This window comes from Morone saxatilis, unplaced genomic scaffold (assembly GCF_004916995.1).
Source record: "Morone saxatilis isolate NCDOM2014 unplaced genomic scaffold, NCSU_SB_2.0 Contig12, whole genome shotgun sequence".
Classification (NCBI taxonomy): domain Eukaryota; kingdom Metazoa; phylum Chordata; class Actinopteri; family Moronidae; genus Morone; species Morone saxatilis.
In genome coordinates this window covers 9,658,397-9,673,753 of record NW_023339674.1, presented here as the reverse complement: position 1 = coordinate 9,673,753, position 15,357 = coordinate 9,658,397, and the positions used below count along the sequence as shown (strand labels likewise).

Here is a 15,357-nt window from a genome sequence, read left to right as displayed (position 1 = left end):
AAATATATAATATAATATATAATATAATATATAATATATAATATATAATAACTATAATAATAATAAAAGTGAATTATGTGTTTGTGGCCAGTATTAAGCAAGATGTTTTAAAAAAAATCATGCATTTACTATAGTTTATCTGATTACTGTAATTTTAATGTTACTAATATGATATCTGAAGTAATGTCTGTGTAAAATGTGTCTCAACCTTCTTATTTTGTATATATATAATACCAAACTATTCCACATCAGAGCTGTCTAAGAGCACTATATGTGCCTCAACAACATTTTCTGTGTGGTAAACAATGACAAAATAAAACTCAACCACAGGTGGAGTCAGACTGAGGCAAAGAGAAATACAAATTTTATTTGTTGCACAAGAAAACACAGTACAGGGGCGACAACGCCGGTATACCATGCAATCAAGTATTACAGATGTGTGCTTGTGTCATGCAGCATGCACTGAACAGAAGAGTCCACGGGGAGAACACATGCACATGTACAACAGTTTGACTGCCAGTTTGTTCTTCAAGAGTGAGTTTAACACCAGCTGAGAATCCCGTCTCTGCTGACCTCCAGTGGCTGAAGGCACCGGTAGAGATTAAACATCGACTACACTTACATTCATATAAGAAACCAGGTTATTTGGGGAGGGAGGAGGGTAAATCAGGTATACATGCACTGCAAAGAGGATTCTCCCAAACCATCTGCCATATCATTTTGGAACAAAGACTAGCATATTTTATGTGTGGTGGTGATGTATTCTTTAACTATGAAGCCTTTTTACAGTACAGTGTAGAGTTGTGCCTTACTGTGTGTGACGTGTAGGAATAGTGTTGAATCAGCTAAATAAATGCCCCTGTAGTATAATGCTGTTTCACTCATCCCTCTGCAGCATTACTTTCCCTGTATGACACCTTTTTCATGCAAATGGATACAAAACAACAACAAACAAACTGTGTTTAGATGGCCAAGAAATCAGTTTTTCCAGCAGAAATCTATCTGTGTTAACCAGGTTTCCTTTCACCCCTCAGTCCAGTTAATAAAACTGGGTTGATCCTTTACGTAACACCTCTGGACACAGGCATTTTTAAAAAGCTGGCGATAAACCAGTTACTTAAGTGCATGTAAGAACACTAAATGCTTCTCAGCTTGGTACTAACTCACTCTTTATGAACAGATTCAGAAGAACAAAACAAAAACAGATATGTCACGTCTTTGAGTGTTATTTTCTTTCATGGTATCAAAGAGGGTAGTTTCATCATATATAGCCACAGGATAAAAAATAAAAAAAACGTCTGTACAGTACATAGCATGTTTGTTCACTGTAAACAATTCTGTCAGACTGCAAAAATAACCGAGTCGTTCAGCGACGTGATCTCTCCGCGCTGACGCGACAATAGCATCCTGTAAAGGTCGTCATCGTGAGATTTAAGGACTTTTCTTTAAGGAGGAAGAAGGACTTAAGTAACACATCAACGATTCTGATTCAAGACTCAAAAGAAAGTGAGTAAAAAATTAAAAAAAACACTGACAAATAAAGACGATAAACCTCAAAACTCTGTAGTGGAAAAATGTGAAGCATACTGTTCTGAATCCCAGCAAGGTCTTTTGTAAAAAAAAAAAAAAAACAGCACATTCCCTCAAATCAAGACTTCCCAAAATCCTGGTGCCTCAAATTGTAATTGTCATTGTGCATATCATGTCCTTATAACTCATATGGAATTATACATCCTTGTTATCAAAATATACATCAACATTTTTTTTTACAATACAAAGACATAAAACATTTGTTCAAAGAAGCCCTGGGTTTGGATTCGATGTAAGGGATTCCCTCTGCCATTCTCAGTTTACCTTCAACATTCACTTACAAAATTCATGTCAAAATACATTAGTGCACGTTTCCCCTCGATGTAAACATCACTACACAGTAAATTAAGTAGGAACAGGTCTTTTAGGCGTGGTGTGGAAAAATAAACAAAGACGAAAGCTACCGTTTCAGGAAAGAATACTCCAACAATACACGAGGATCCGAAACATTTCCAGGTACAAAATGTCTTGTTGCTGTAGGTAAGAAAAGACAACAATACACGTAACAAAAAGATATTCCCTCCAGGCTCTGAAGAAGACAAAGACTTCCATTTGGCTGCTCAATGTTTTCCTGCATGCTTTGATTAGAACAAGTTATTACAGCCAGACACAGAGCCATGCTGAACCAGTGTTTACACAAGTGAGCAGGAACATAAGAAACTAGTTAGAGACACCTCTGCGATACCGTATCACACAAAGTTTATATCGAGTAGCCACGAAGCAGAGTGTCGTGTTCTGCAACATCCAGAACTTCATTTCTTACGAGATGTTGTCGAGATCGCGATACCAGTGGGGGAAAAAAAACAGAAGTACTTCGAAAACATCTTCAGTTGAGAGTACATACAACACAAAAACATGGTTTCAACTGACATCTGTCTTCAAAGATATGGCTTGGAGGACACTGCACTGATATCGTGGCACATAACACCCTTTTTTAAATCGGCTTCATTGTGTCTTTATGACAGATTGTACTTTAAAGTCACACCTGGACGGCGGCAGTGTGCAATATTACCCTGCACTGATCGGCTCCACGTTTAAGAACGATGCCGTGACCGTAAATTCACACTGCACGAAACATGATCAACAAGTCACTGGAAGTACTAATATATATCTCACAAATGTGATGACGTCAGAGAAACATCTTTTCATGTCCGTCTTCCATCAGACAACCATTAATTATTCTGCACCTCTTTCATGAAAAATTGTTTTGCAAAATGGAAGAATTCTAGCTTTGCAAAGCTTCTCAGTTTGGAGCAACTTTCAAACTTGGGCAGTTTTTTTTCCCCCTGCACTAATCAGTGCTCGGCAGCTTCAATGTTTTCTTCTAGGATGTAGTGCTATTAAAGGCAGAAGCAAAGCAGCAAAAACAGTTGTAATTTGTAGCTACAACTGCAGAGTTCAGCTGACGATTGATCAGAATATGACACATCAACCATGTTGCTCACAGTGTGAACCAAAGGTCATTCTTAGGTTTATGGAGATCAAAAATAAAAAGCAGTATCACACTATTGTAGGCGGCACTGTTAAGATCTAAACTGACGCTGAGAAGGAGGAAAAAAATAACTTCAGCTTCTAAAATGACTTCTTGTAACTTTTGGTCCTTCAACAACAGTGCCTAGCATTATCAAACTACTCTGTACCGAGACTATGTATTTAAAAAATAGACATTTATGAGATTTATATATATATATATATATATATATATATATATATATATATATAAAAAAGAAATCCAGTCAAAAGACATAAAACAACATTTTATGGATACAAAAATGTTGAGCCTTGGCTATTCAACCAATGAGAACTTCCCTCTTTCCCAGTTACTAACTCATCATAGTTTACAAATGTAATAAATAAGACCAGAACATCTGCAATGCCTTGAGTCAAATATTTACAATTACAAAATTCAAGTAAAATCTCCTCCCACACACTCTCAGCCCGACAAGTTTGTAAATGAGTTTACAACTTTTTGACAGACTTGAAAGAAAAAATACGAGCAGTTTAAAATGAGTGCAGTGGCAAGTTGTCACTTTCTCAGACGCCCTTTTTGTGGATTTTCCTCTCTGCATGCAGGCTTCTCTGTTGATGGTCCAGCCTGAGGACCAGTAGAGACGGTTTCTGCTGCCTGACCGCAGACAGCGAGAGGACGTCCCACCTGTTGAGAAGAAGGGACGCCCACCTCCAGCTCAGCTATCTCGTTGGTTTCTTCTCCATCCGAACACGGCTCCCACTCATCCTGCTCGCTCTCTGTTGAGCCCTGTACAGCAATCTGGGGAACCAGTGTGAACCTCCTCACCACCGGCACTTCCAGCTCCACCTCCTCGCTGGTTTGTGGTCTAGTGAGCATCCAGGCCATCCTGTGCTGCTGCTGCTGATGTTGCGTTTGGGCTCCTGCAGCCGTGGTGGTCACTGTGACCGTGGTGCTGGTTTTCTCCTCCGGCTCGTCAAAGCTCACCTCCTGCACCGCCTCCTGTTTCTTAAAGGAGTCCCGCCGCTCTGATAGGTTGAGCTTTCGCATCACGACCAGCTGCTCTGATCGTTCAATCCCAGAGTCCCTCATCCTCTGGCTGCAAATGTATCCCCCGAGCCTGCTGTGATCGGCCCCAATGTAGGAGCTTCCGCAGGCACCCTCTGCCTCTGAGTCCCCCAGCAGGTCACCCTCACCGTAAAACGGCACTTCCAGCGTGTGCCTGCGGGGGGCGTACGACTTCTTATCAGCATGATACACACCGGACAGCTTCTCAGCTGACTGTACCCTCTTCAGCAGAGGAGATCGAGGTGGCTCAGCGCTGCGGGGCCGGACAATGTGTCTGACGATGGTGGGTGGGGACAGGGTTTTGCCATGGTAAGTGTGAAGGGTTTTGGCGAAGCCTGAGAGCGGAGAAGGAGAGCGCTGTGGAGAGAGAGGCTGGGTGGAAGATGAGGAGGAGTTGCAGGCCAGGGGTGAGGGGGGGATGTTGCTGGTTGACTTCCGGCGGCCCACCTTGGTGTAGCGCTGCGTGCTGAGTTTGGAGCCCAGGCCGTGGAGAGAGCTGGGCCGGATGTGTGCAGCAGGGGAACTGGGAGAGCTGGAGCAAGGAGATGTGCTCTGAGGGGAGTTATTGTCTGGGAAGCAGAGCAAAAACAGTTTCAAATATTGTACATCACAAGTTGCAGAAGCATCAATGTTCTACCATATTTATGCACAGCCAGGTTTCTAAAAGATGCTCACAATGACACCATCATCTTGTACACTGAGCTCACCAAAGGCCTGATGGTCAGGTGCTGGGCTCCGGCAGGGTGTGGACGGGCCGGGAGACAGGCTGTGTGTCGGGGAGCCTGGTAGACTCTCGCTAGAAGAAACTGAGTGGTGGAGACCTGAGGAGAAGCTGCGACTGCTGTGCATCACTGTGCTCTGCTTGGACAACTTCTTCAAAATGCTTCTTCGCCTGGAGGAAGAAGAGAAGAGGAGTCACGCGCGATATTGTGTACAGTAGGCAGAGCAGTGGCTCTAGGGGGATATTCTGATGACCCGTGAACATTGTGATGTTTATTGTGTTTTTATCACAACATCAAAACGCATCTTGAATGTTTAAATTGACTGATTGCTTTTTATAAAGTAAAGTTTTTTTTCTGTATTTAAAGAATACACACAACTACTACGTACACGTTTTTTGTGTACATTTAATTAACAATAAAACCATATTCCTTTTTTTCAAAATATTAAATTCTTAAAAATAAAGTAAAAACGCTGCAGACATAAATGTTGAGGGAAAATATTCACCAGTACAACAGAACATAACATAATCTAAGCTGCTACTAAACTTTACTTATAGGCATCCAACACTAGAGGGAGACTGAGAACTGGCTTTTGCAGGTTGGTGCAGGTTCGTCCTCACAGAGTAAACAAACGATGAGTAACACTGCAGAGCTGCAGGGACCGGCAGAAAGCCAAACCTCGGATTCTCACCTGTCGTAATTATCTCTCCTCTTGCTCTTCTTGCTGCGACGAGCCATCTTGCCTTTGTGTTTGGTCTTTCGAGCAGGACCCACTTTGATTGACGTGTTCTCAAGTGCTATGGTCTGAAGCGCCACCTTGCTGCCACACTGCACATTTCATAGGAAGCATAGAATGATTAATGCAAAATGCAGCTTAAACTGAATATCAACCCAAACACATGACGATAACCTGCCACAGCAGTCGGAGTGAACTGCTGTACCTTCAGTAGTAGTTCTATCATCTCAGGGTGGACCAGGCCTTGGACAGACTCTCCATTCACGTGGGTGATGAGGTCTCCAGTGCGAAGACCAGCCTGGTGAGCCGGACTGCCCTCCTCCACACTCTGTTAAAACAGCAACACAGTGAGAGTGGGGAGAGTTTTATTTGAGCGTTACATAACCAGCTTTTTATACCTCGCTCTTCTGGTTTAGTGTCATCAGATAAAGCACTTTACTTGACATGGACACATGACATTTAAAACAAGGACTAGTTAACACTGTGCGACAGACAGGAGATTTAAATCTAGTAGTGACACCCACCGACACCATGTGATGCACTGTGTAGACGTCACTGTCGCCCATGTAGACTCGGATTGCCTGCAGGGTGAAGCCATACTTCTTCCCTGAGGTGTGGATGACAATGGGGGGCCTCAGGCTGCCGGGGCTGAGCGACAGGTCCCGGCTGGGGGAGGAGTCGCGGGACGAAGGGTTGGAGGACAGGGAGCGCGGAGAGATGGGACTGGGCTGGAGGCCGCCGGGCGAGTCATCTGAAACAAACACGGGACCGTTTTTTTCTGAATATGTCGACAAAATAATTCACAGCTTCCTGCGTCAGAAAGGGCTTTGATGAAAAGTCGCAGTGGTGTAAATAAAATGTAAATTGAGCCATGAATATTTGTCAGTGACTGTTTTTGTAAATATTTCTAACCATATAAATTTGAAGTAGAGAGTTTCAGTAAAGAACTCAGTTACTTTCATTATGGCGTTCTAAGTACAGGGTTGTTTTACTTCCACGATTACAAATATTAGAATTTATTACAAGCTTAGATTTTGTTGGTGACGCATCCAACTTTTTGATTCCACATGAATCACAGATTGTAGCGGCAAAGGTGTTATCTCTACGTGTAGCACTTAGCACAAGTGGCTCATTGTCAGGTTCATTCTGTCTTCCGCTTGACCTCGAGGGGTTGATGAGAGCCTTCTCTACCTGTAGTGATGATGAGAGACAGGGCTGAGACAGAGGCTGACTTGGGAACCTTCCCTCCGCAGGGAAGCCTCTGTCGGTCCGGTGTCTCCAGCTGGTTACCGAAGCGTCGAGGGCCGACCGGGTCCTTGGGGGATGAGTGTTTGGCCCCGGTGCTGTTGCTTCGAATCCTGATCCTCCGAAGGTTTGACACAACCACCTCAGCTGCGGGTAAGAAAGGTTAAAAAGGTAAAAAACATCTAATAGTAGCACTGATACATGTTAATACAGAAATGTCAAAAACATCAACGTCAGTCTGGATTTACCTTCATCATCCGTGGAGAGGGCAAAGCGGGGCATCGTCTCCAGGCTATGGGTGCTGCTCATCACCAGAGGACTGGTGCTCCTCTCAGACTGGGAGGAGCTGGAAGAGGCCCGAGGGCGAAGGCTACAAACAGACAAAGACCAGTTGGACAGGTAAATCAATTGGTTCAAAAGTCCAAGTGATCACACAACTCACCAACACTGTTTTCATTGCTTGTTGCTTTTACAGATAGAAGAGAATTCTTAATTTATAGGGCAGGTTACCCAACCTAACCTGGCAACTGCAATTTCCCAGCTTGGGATCAATAAAGTATATCTATCTATCAAAGAGCCAAGAAATCAACACAAAGCCTTAGGAAAATCAGCCTACCTGGCCATACGTCCAGCATGCCTGCGCTCCACGCTGCCCTCCGCTGGGTTCGGGAACGGACTGAGTCCTCCTATGTCCCCGCGGTCCTCCTTGTCCTCACTGTGGCTGCGGTCAGAGGAGAAACTCAGGTTGGACGGCGTCGCCAGATGTTCTGTGCTGCTGTAAACCTAAAAAGGTCGAAGAGGAGAGTCGGTGTGAAATAGAGGGAGGATTACTGAAGAGCTTCCAGATGATGTAACAGTCTAGCTGACACACTCGAGGCCCTCTACTCTGGTAAACATATGACTTAACCCGAGAGCACTGAACAGACACGGTTTACTTCTCTGCTGTTTTAGTCTGAAAACGGATCATTTCATCATCTTAAGCACAAATTCATTTGTTCATGCACATTTTCCACACACTGAGCAGTCAGTTTGTTGGTTTAAAACTAGTTCATAATGACTGCCCAGTACAGGTACAACTGTAGCACAACTGGGCTAATTAATAATGCATAACACAGTGGGACATACTTACCTTTTACTCAATGACATGTCAATTATGAGAAAATACTTAAATATGAATACTGAAATACCTTAAGTAAACATCCATAGAAATAATTTCTAACCAATTCCTCAAAGGACTGAACACTTTTTGAACCTCCAAAGCTCGTCTTCCAACACATGTAGCCCATACCTTGCTGAAGCGATTCGACCAGGAAGAGAACTGTCTGATTTCCAAGGAAGACTCTTCATCATTTGTTTCCTCATCCTCGTCAGACGCCAAATGATGGTAACGCTCTGAACGAGCTGAAAACAGGAAGAGAAGACAGTGTTATACAAGTTTCTGTTTTGTCAATTGTTATGCTGGACAGTTATATATCACAAGAGAGGTCTTAAACAGCCATAAAATATGCTGTACTTTGCAGTCACAGCAGTAGATACAGTTATTAGGTTTAAGGTAGGAGAAAACACACTCTGAAGTCAGCACTGATTTAGAATAAAGTTGATATAATCTCAACTGTAACCTACTGTCAAAGTAACTGGTGTCGTCCTCCGCCTCCAACTGAGGGATGAATTCAGCTTTCTGCCTCAGGAGTCCATTCCAGTCAAAACCCAGAAAGAAGGGGTGCTGTTTGACCTCTGAGGCGCCACCTATAACCACACAGTTTTCACAACCAATGAAATACTGCATAAAGTTTTAAAAACCTCAAGAGCAATATAAAAAATAAATAATAAAACTCATAAGGCAAAATGTATTTAATACAAAGACAAAAAATATTATTATTATTTTTAATTCTGGCTTTACAAATGTTATAATTATGTTTAGGCAAAAGTCACCATTTTAATTTTCCACTTTCTACAAAATCTTTAGGATTGAAAGAAAACACCCTCATTTTTCCAGTATCAGCCTGTATCTAACACCATCTGCAGCTTTTGTCATGTGTTAATCAGCAGCAAACTGAGCATTACCAGTTCCCAGTCGGTCTAAAGGACTCTGTCTGAGCAAGCGGGTGATCAGGTCCTGGGCATCAGAAGGTAAGGCATCGTCTCCTTCTGGCCATATGATTTCATCTGCCAAAAACAGAAAAACAAGCTGTACTGACGATCACAAATAAAAGCACAAAATAACTACATAGCGTCTGATAGTGTCGCAGCGCTCAGAACTCAAGTGTGAATACAGCAAGGCTCAATTTCAGTACAAATACAGTTTATATCATTATTCTATCTATAATGCGAGGTACTGTGTTGTAAGTAGAGTTTGACAACAAATGATATTATACCAAGATGTAAATTTAAGCTTACAAGGAGAAAATAGTTCCTCTACTTCTTCTATCTCACTTTGCCGCTTACCACTGACAACTTGTCCAAAAAGCTCTTCAGGTGTGTCTCCAAAGAAGGGAACACATCCGACCAGGAATTCATAGAGTATGATCCCCATCGCCCACCAGTCCACTGGCTTCCCGTAGCCCTGCCTGAGGATCACCTCTGGGGCGATGTACTCTGGAGTGCCACACACCTGCACAAGCAGACCAACACAGGTGAGTTTAGGGGAACAGAACAGAAACAGCTGCTTCTATAAGCACTGCTGGAGCCAATTAGTTTTATTGGTCTCACATGGAGATGTTTCAGAAGAGTCTCACCTGTTTGTCAATAAACTCTCTTGTGTCTTTCTCCATGTGACCCTCATACAGGTTGGTGGTCATGTTCATCAGGCCGATTTTAGACAGGCCAAAGTCCGTCAGCTTGATGTGGCCCATGGATGTAATCAACAAACTGTAAGGTGGGGAAAGTAAAATGGTCAATACTTTTGCCAAATTCTGCAAGCAGATGCCAGATTGCAATATAAAAGGGACTCTAAATGCCTAATCACAGAGCAGACCAGGTATTTTTTAGTAATTTAAAAGATCCCCTCCAGACACTGTCTTAAGACATATATACAAATGGTCTGCTTGGAACAATAATGTGTGTCTGATGATATTATATATATTTCCATATTACAAATCCCCAAAAGACTTTTATTATTAAATTCTATTAAAAAAATCCAGAATCTATGAATCTGCATATTTTGTTATATCTAAAGTTTTCCTGATTCCAGATTGCACAGAGAAACTTTCAGCAGATAAATGTGATTTATAGTTATAGTAGCTGTTTTTATGTAGATATTGCCTTTGCTGTTTCTGCTATATTCTTTTGTTACCATGTAAAGTGCCTTTGAGTACCTTTTAAAGTACTATATAAAATAAATGTATTATTATTATTTTCATTATTATTAAAACATCCTTTTAGTGTCAAACGTTGCACATATATATCATTCTGCACAGTAAAGCTCAAACTTCCTACTATAGGAACAAAAAGAAAAACAGAGTTTTGAGTGGGAGGGGACTTTAAGGTTTAATATGATTCATCATAATGAAACCCAGAGTACTGGGTCACAGCTGGGTCATACTCACTACATCTTGTACAGACAGTGTTGTTCTTATGCAAAACAGGAGTTAAGTGGGAGCTCGTTTTTTTGTTCTCACTTGTCAGGTTTGAGATCCCGGTGCACTATGCCATAGTTGTGAAGGTACTCCAGGGCCAGGACTGTTTCAGCAAAGTACATCCTTGTCATTTCTACAGGCAATGGGCCCATGTTCTTGAGCAGGTTGGCACAATCTCCACCTAAATGTACCAGAAAAACAGAAAACAGCATGCTTTGTGTTATTGTAATTGTACATTACCAGTTACAGTAAACCGCTTTAGATTAGATAGAGCCAAGTGTCTAATTGGCAAACATTAATTTAGATCTACTTTACCTTCTACGTACTCCATGACCATGCAGAGGTGTCGTCGCGTCTCAAACGAGCAGAACATGGAGACAACAAAGGGGTTCTCAGCAAAAGTTAGGATGTCCCGCTCAACAAAAGCCTGCTGGATCTGATTCCTCAGGACCAGGTTCTGACGATTTATCTTTTTCATGGCAAACCGTTGGCGGGTCTCCTTGTGGCGGACCAGGTATACAGCCCTGTCAAAAACCATACGAGCCACATTAGACCCATTATCTTCACACTAAACAGTAAAAAATGTTCAAGATAAACGTGGGCAAAGACGAGGGGTTGAAGTTTGGGAGAATTTTTCACTGGCTACCTCATGATATTTTTAAATACAAGTGTAACTTCTGAGAGATAAAATTCCCTTCACTTTATGCTCAATCAACCCATGACGGCATAGATAGAATATTTCGGCATGAAGCTGCCTTGATCAAACCACAGCCTGCATTCTAGCCAAAGAGGATCGCATTTCAATGAAATTCTGGCACTCTTCTCTTACTGCCTTTCTTGCGTGGGGTAGTGGGGGCAACTCCAGCACTCTGTGAGCAGTTTTCTGTCACAGAATACGGCAACATTTGGCTGCGTAATTAGTTGAAAACCACCATGTCGATATTCTACATGTTTGAAAAGGAGGTAATTAGTTTCTGACAAGATAATTAAACAGAGTATAATAATAATCATCCACAGTGGAGTATATTTTCAAGGACATTCAGTGATATATTTCCAGAAAGGAATCAAAAAGGTGCCTTCTTTTGTAGCTCTTGGTTTAAAAACATAAAAAGGTTTGCCACAAATCTTTGAACAATGCCAAGAAAAGTCTTACCCATAAGCTCCATTACTGATGAGTTTGATTGTTTCAAAGTCACTCTCGAGAGGTTTCCTTCGAGTTGGTGTCAGTGTCTGTGGGGCCTTATTCTATAGAGGAAGCAGAAACATGATGCTAGTACCTGTTTATGGGCAATTTAAAAATACTGAAACACAGTAAAAGCGATACAACAGTATAATGTTTCAGGTCCTGTTCTGCAGTCTGCTACATGAAGTATACTGTGCACCAAATTGTAGTTTATTACTGAATGCATGGTTTTCACCTTTGTCCATATGTCTGAATCTGGGTTATGGGGTAAAATAAATAAAACAAACTAGACTTAAATTCGATATTTGTTAAGATACTACCGTAACAAATGTTTTCATTAATTTGCAGTCACATATTTCAGAGCAATTTTGATTTATTCTCACGTTAAACATGTCTTGGCTTCCTGTAGCCTGAATGAAAAGCGAAAAGAACACTCCGATTTAAAATATTTATGGTATCCTTTCACACTAAAATGGGTCACTGGAAACCACCAAAAAAAATCAAATGTCCTGATCCTCTGGAGACACTTTTAGTAAACCACTCATAGGTGTCTAAAAAACCATGTTTGAAGAAAAGCATCCATTCTTAATTTTTATTCTGAAACCATATCCTCTTCCTATATCAAATACTGTGCACACTTACAGGTAGTTAGTAATCTTAAAAGTGAAAGTTCACCTCCACATTAGCATCGGGTTCCCCGGGCACTGAAGGACTGTGATCATAATGTTCAAACTGTACCATGTCTACAAAGAACAGAGACAGACAGACAGACAGAGTTTAATGTTACTGCAAGAATCTCCCACCATTAACCATTCCTCCCCCAACTATGACACTCTTATTTCACACACTGCTAGGGACTTTCCCCGTGAACTTTGTGTTATGTTAGACCACCTGAGGGTTGGATTGTGTTGTAAATGTTATGTAGCTGTACAGAAACTGGTTCGACTACAGCGTGTGTATGTGGCAAATTAACTAATGGGTTTTTTTTTTTTTAAAACAGACTCAACCTGAAATTCAGGCAACATTCACACTACATGACTTCTTCCCCCAGTCAGAACTGCTGCAGTTGTTACGGTATATTTTTTGTATAATTGTTCACAAAAGGCCTATTGTATGATGTTAGCCAAATGCTATACCAGTATGAAGTCACATTAAAAAGGACAAAAGCACAGAGTTAAAATAACATTAATTAAAGACAGGACTAGCATGTTTTAAACACATTTCTGTTACACCTTCATTTTATGACAGAGCTTTACCTTCTAATGGGTCCCGTGTCAGACCCAGCTGGCTGATGATGTACCGTGGGATGTCCGTCTTGATTCCCCGGCCGACTTTGGCATGACCTTCTGCTGCCTCGAGCAAGTGATAAAACTCTTCTGGGTCAAACTCCTGCGAACAGCAGTCTCATTAATGTGCACTGCCTGAATCAAGTATCTTGACAGACTGAACTCAAAGCAACAAGGAAACAACAACAAGGAAGTTTTTAATCTGCCTCTCAAAGACATTCAGCTTCTCATCCAAAAGGCTTTAAGTCCAGTCACCCTTTTTTAGTAGTTAGCCTGTTAGCTGGATGACCAATAATACTCCTAGTTGGACCTGTACTCAGACTACTTGTAGGCATCAAGAGGTTAGTAATGTTAGTTAAAGTTAGCATTTAAATAGTCAATTTCTAATACTACAAGGTTTTTGACAGGTTTAGCAGGATTTGAAACCTATCACAGCTAAAACCTGGCAACTATTTTATTTAGGTTATCTCACACCAACATACATACATACATACAACATAAATATAGTTGTTATATTGGGTTTGTCTTTGAGTGATTTAGAGGGTCAATTTACCCACATCACAAAGAAAAATTTGACTTTTTTTTTGCTTGAGATATTTTGAGAAATCTGCTACTGAAGGGGAAACATAGTGGAAGTTTAGTAATAGTGTCTTCCTTCAAAGAGCACCAGCTTCATGTTTTGGTGACACACCTCCGCTTTCTAAGAAATAATAAAGGTCAGAAACTCATTTCAGTCCTACTTTATCATGAACTGAATTCTACTCAGTTCATTCAGAGTAATCCCATTTTCAATTAGGAAGAGATTTTCTCCTCCTCAGCTTACCAGACACTCCAGGAGGCGAGCAGGCCGAGAGATTATGATGAGGATCTTCCTCACCAGCTGGATGATGACGGTTACCTCCTCGCTTTCAGAGCGGTCGTAGGCCTGGAAAACAGTATGGGAGCAGGGGCAACAAAATGTCAACTTTATTTATGCAGTAACCTTGACGAACTGACATAACACATCAGCACAAATTAAAATCAACAAGATCAACAAAAAAAACAAGCAAATAGGTATGGGTGATGTTGGAAAATGAAATATTAAGACACTTATAGTGCTACACTATAGTGCAGGGTTTCCTGCCACATGCCATCACACTGTACAATAACAGCTAAAACTCTGGTCATAATAATAATAAGCACTTTATATTGTTATTTTTACTTGCACTACAATTATACAGCTTATTTATACTTTTTATATAGCTTTTTTTATATATATTATATATATATATATATATATATATAATTTTAGTTCTAAGGTCTGTGCTCCTTATCTATTGTAAGTTGTTACGTTGTCACTGTGTGGTAATGCTGCTGCTACAACGAGAATTTACCAGCTTGGGATCAAGTAAGTCAAGTAAGTCAGTAAGTTCTGTCAATCCTCGTCTCTACATGTGTAAAAACTTTCCTTCAGTTTTTGCATTTTTGTTAGACTGTGGAGGTATATTCAATAAATAAAATCCTAAAAAATAAATTGTAAATAACATTCTTTCTGTGTATACACAAAGATAATAATAGTAAATAAAGAAAAAGGGTATATGTGTATTTTCCATGTGGTCATATTTTGAGAAATGGGGAGAATAGATGGCATGACCATCTTGATCAATACCAGATAAATTACAACATATGATTAACAAAAAGGATCTAGCATAGGAAGAATTTCTCTGTCTAATTGTCCATACATCTTTTATTAATAAATAACAAGCCTCTATTTTATGAACCTTATAAAATTTTGCAAAACATATGCAAACCTAATTTGTCATCAGAGTGGTAAAAGAATTTATCAAAAAGGGGGAAGGGGAACTTTTCTACCCTTTAGTGCTACTTCCTCCACCCAAACCAAAACCAAAAAGATCTTGCACAGCCCTGCTTACTTGAGTCAGAGAAAACAACACTTTCAACCAAGAAGATCAGAATAACCACTAGGTGGGTGGGTGGAGTCTTAATGAGTCATCCACAGAGATTTCTTGTAGTTGGCTGGAGTGACCAGTCTGTATTAGTGAAACAGTGGCTGCATACACACCTGGAAACTGGACTGATACTACTCTAATCTGTTACATATAAAGCTACAGTCAGTCAGCAGTTGATTATCTTAGCTTAGCATAAACTGGAGACAGGGGGAACAGCTAGCTGCTCTCGTCCAAAGTTAACAAAAATCTGCCTAAAAGCGCCTCCTAAATGTCAAACTATTCCTTTAACTTTCTCCAAAGTTCCAGTGGTTGGAGACAGACCAATGGTCCTACACATGTGAGTTTATGTGCCTTACCCTCAGGTCATGCCAGACCCATAATCCCAATGGTGAATTCAACAATGTGTATGTCACAATGTGTGTGTGTGAAAGACAGTATTGTTATTAGAAAACCACAAGGCCAAATCCTCAAACAGCCGTGTGTGTCCTTCTTGTGAAAACACAGAAGCCTCACATGTTAACTAAACGTTTAGTCC

At 40.9% G+C, this 15,357-nt stretch overlaps 1 protein-coding gene across 1 annotated transcript in view; it reads right to left on the bottom strand.

The window, feature by feature from the left end:
- Window positions 1–3,295: 3,295 nt before the first annotated feature.
- The window catches only part of mast3b (microtubule associated serine/threonine kinase 3b), a 29,785-nt gene continuing 17,723 nt past the window's right edge, over window positions 3,296–15,357 (bottom strand). Inside the window, exons 9-27 of the mRNA XM_035653706.1 lie at window positions 13,697–13,798; window positions 12,844–12,976; window positions 12,263–12,330; window positions 11,558–11,649; window positions 10,720–10,928; window positions 10,447–10,585; window positions 9,565–9,697; window positions 9,275–9,440; window positions 8,894–8,995; window positions 8,453–8,575; window positions 8,118–8,230; window positions 7,446–7,612; window positions 7,078–7,199; window positions 6,776–6,976; window positions 6,109–6,335; window positions 5,790–5,912; window positions 5,540–5,676; window positions 4,834–5,018; window positions 3,296–4,695 (exon numbers count right to left, since the gene is read on the bottom strand). Coding sequence (XP_035509599.1) covers window positions 3,617–4,695; window positions 4,834–5,018; window positions 5,540–5,676; window positions 5,790–5,912; window positions 6,109–6,335; window positions 6,776–6,976; window positions 7,078–7,199; window positions 7,446–7,612; window positions 8,118–8,230; window positions 8,453–8,575; window positions 8,894–8,995; window positions 9,275–9,440; window positions 9,565–9,697; window positions 10,447–10,585; window positions 10,720–10,928; window positions 11,558–11,649; window positions 12,263–12,330; window positions 12,844–12,976; window positions 13,697–13,798 — 3,621 coding nt within the window. The 3' untranslated portion in view covers window positions 3,296–3,616. The remainder of the gene's footprint in view (window positions 4,696–4,833; window positions 5,019–5,539; window positions 5,677–5,789; window positions 5,913–6,108; window positions 6,336–6,775; window positions 6,977–7,077; window positions 7,200–7,445; window positions 7,613–8,117; window positions 8,231–8,452; window positions 8,576–8,893; window positions 8,996–9,274; window positions 9,441–9,564; window positions 9,698–10,446; window positions 10,586–10,719; window positions 10,929–11,557; window positions 11,650–12,262; window positions 12,331–12,843; window positions 12,977–13,696; window positions 13,799–15,357) is intronic.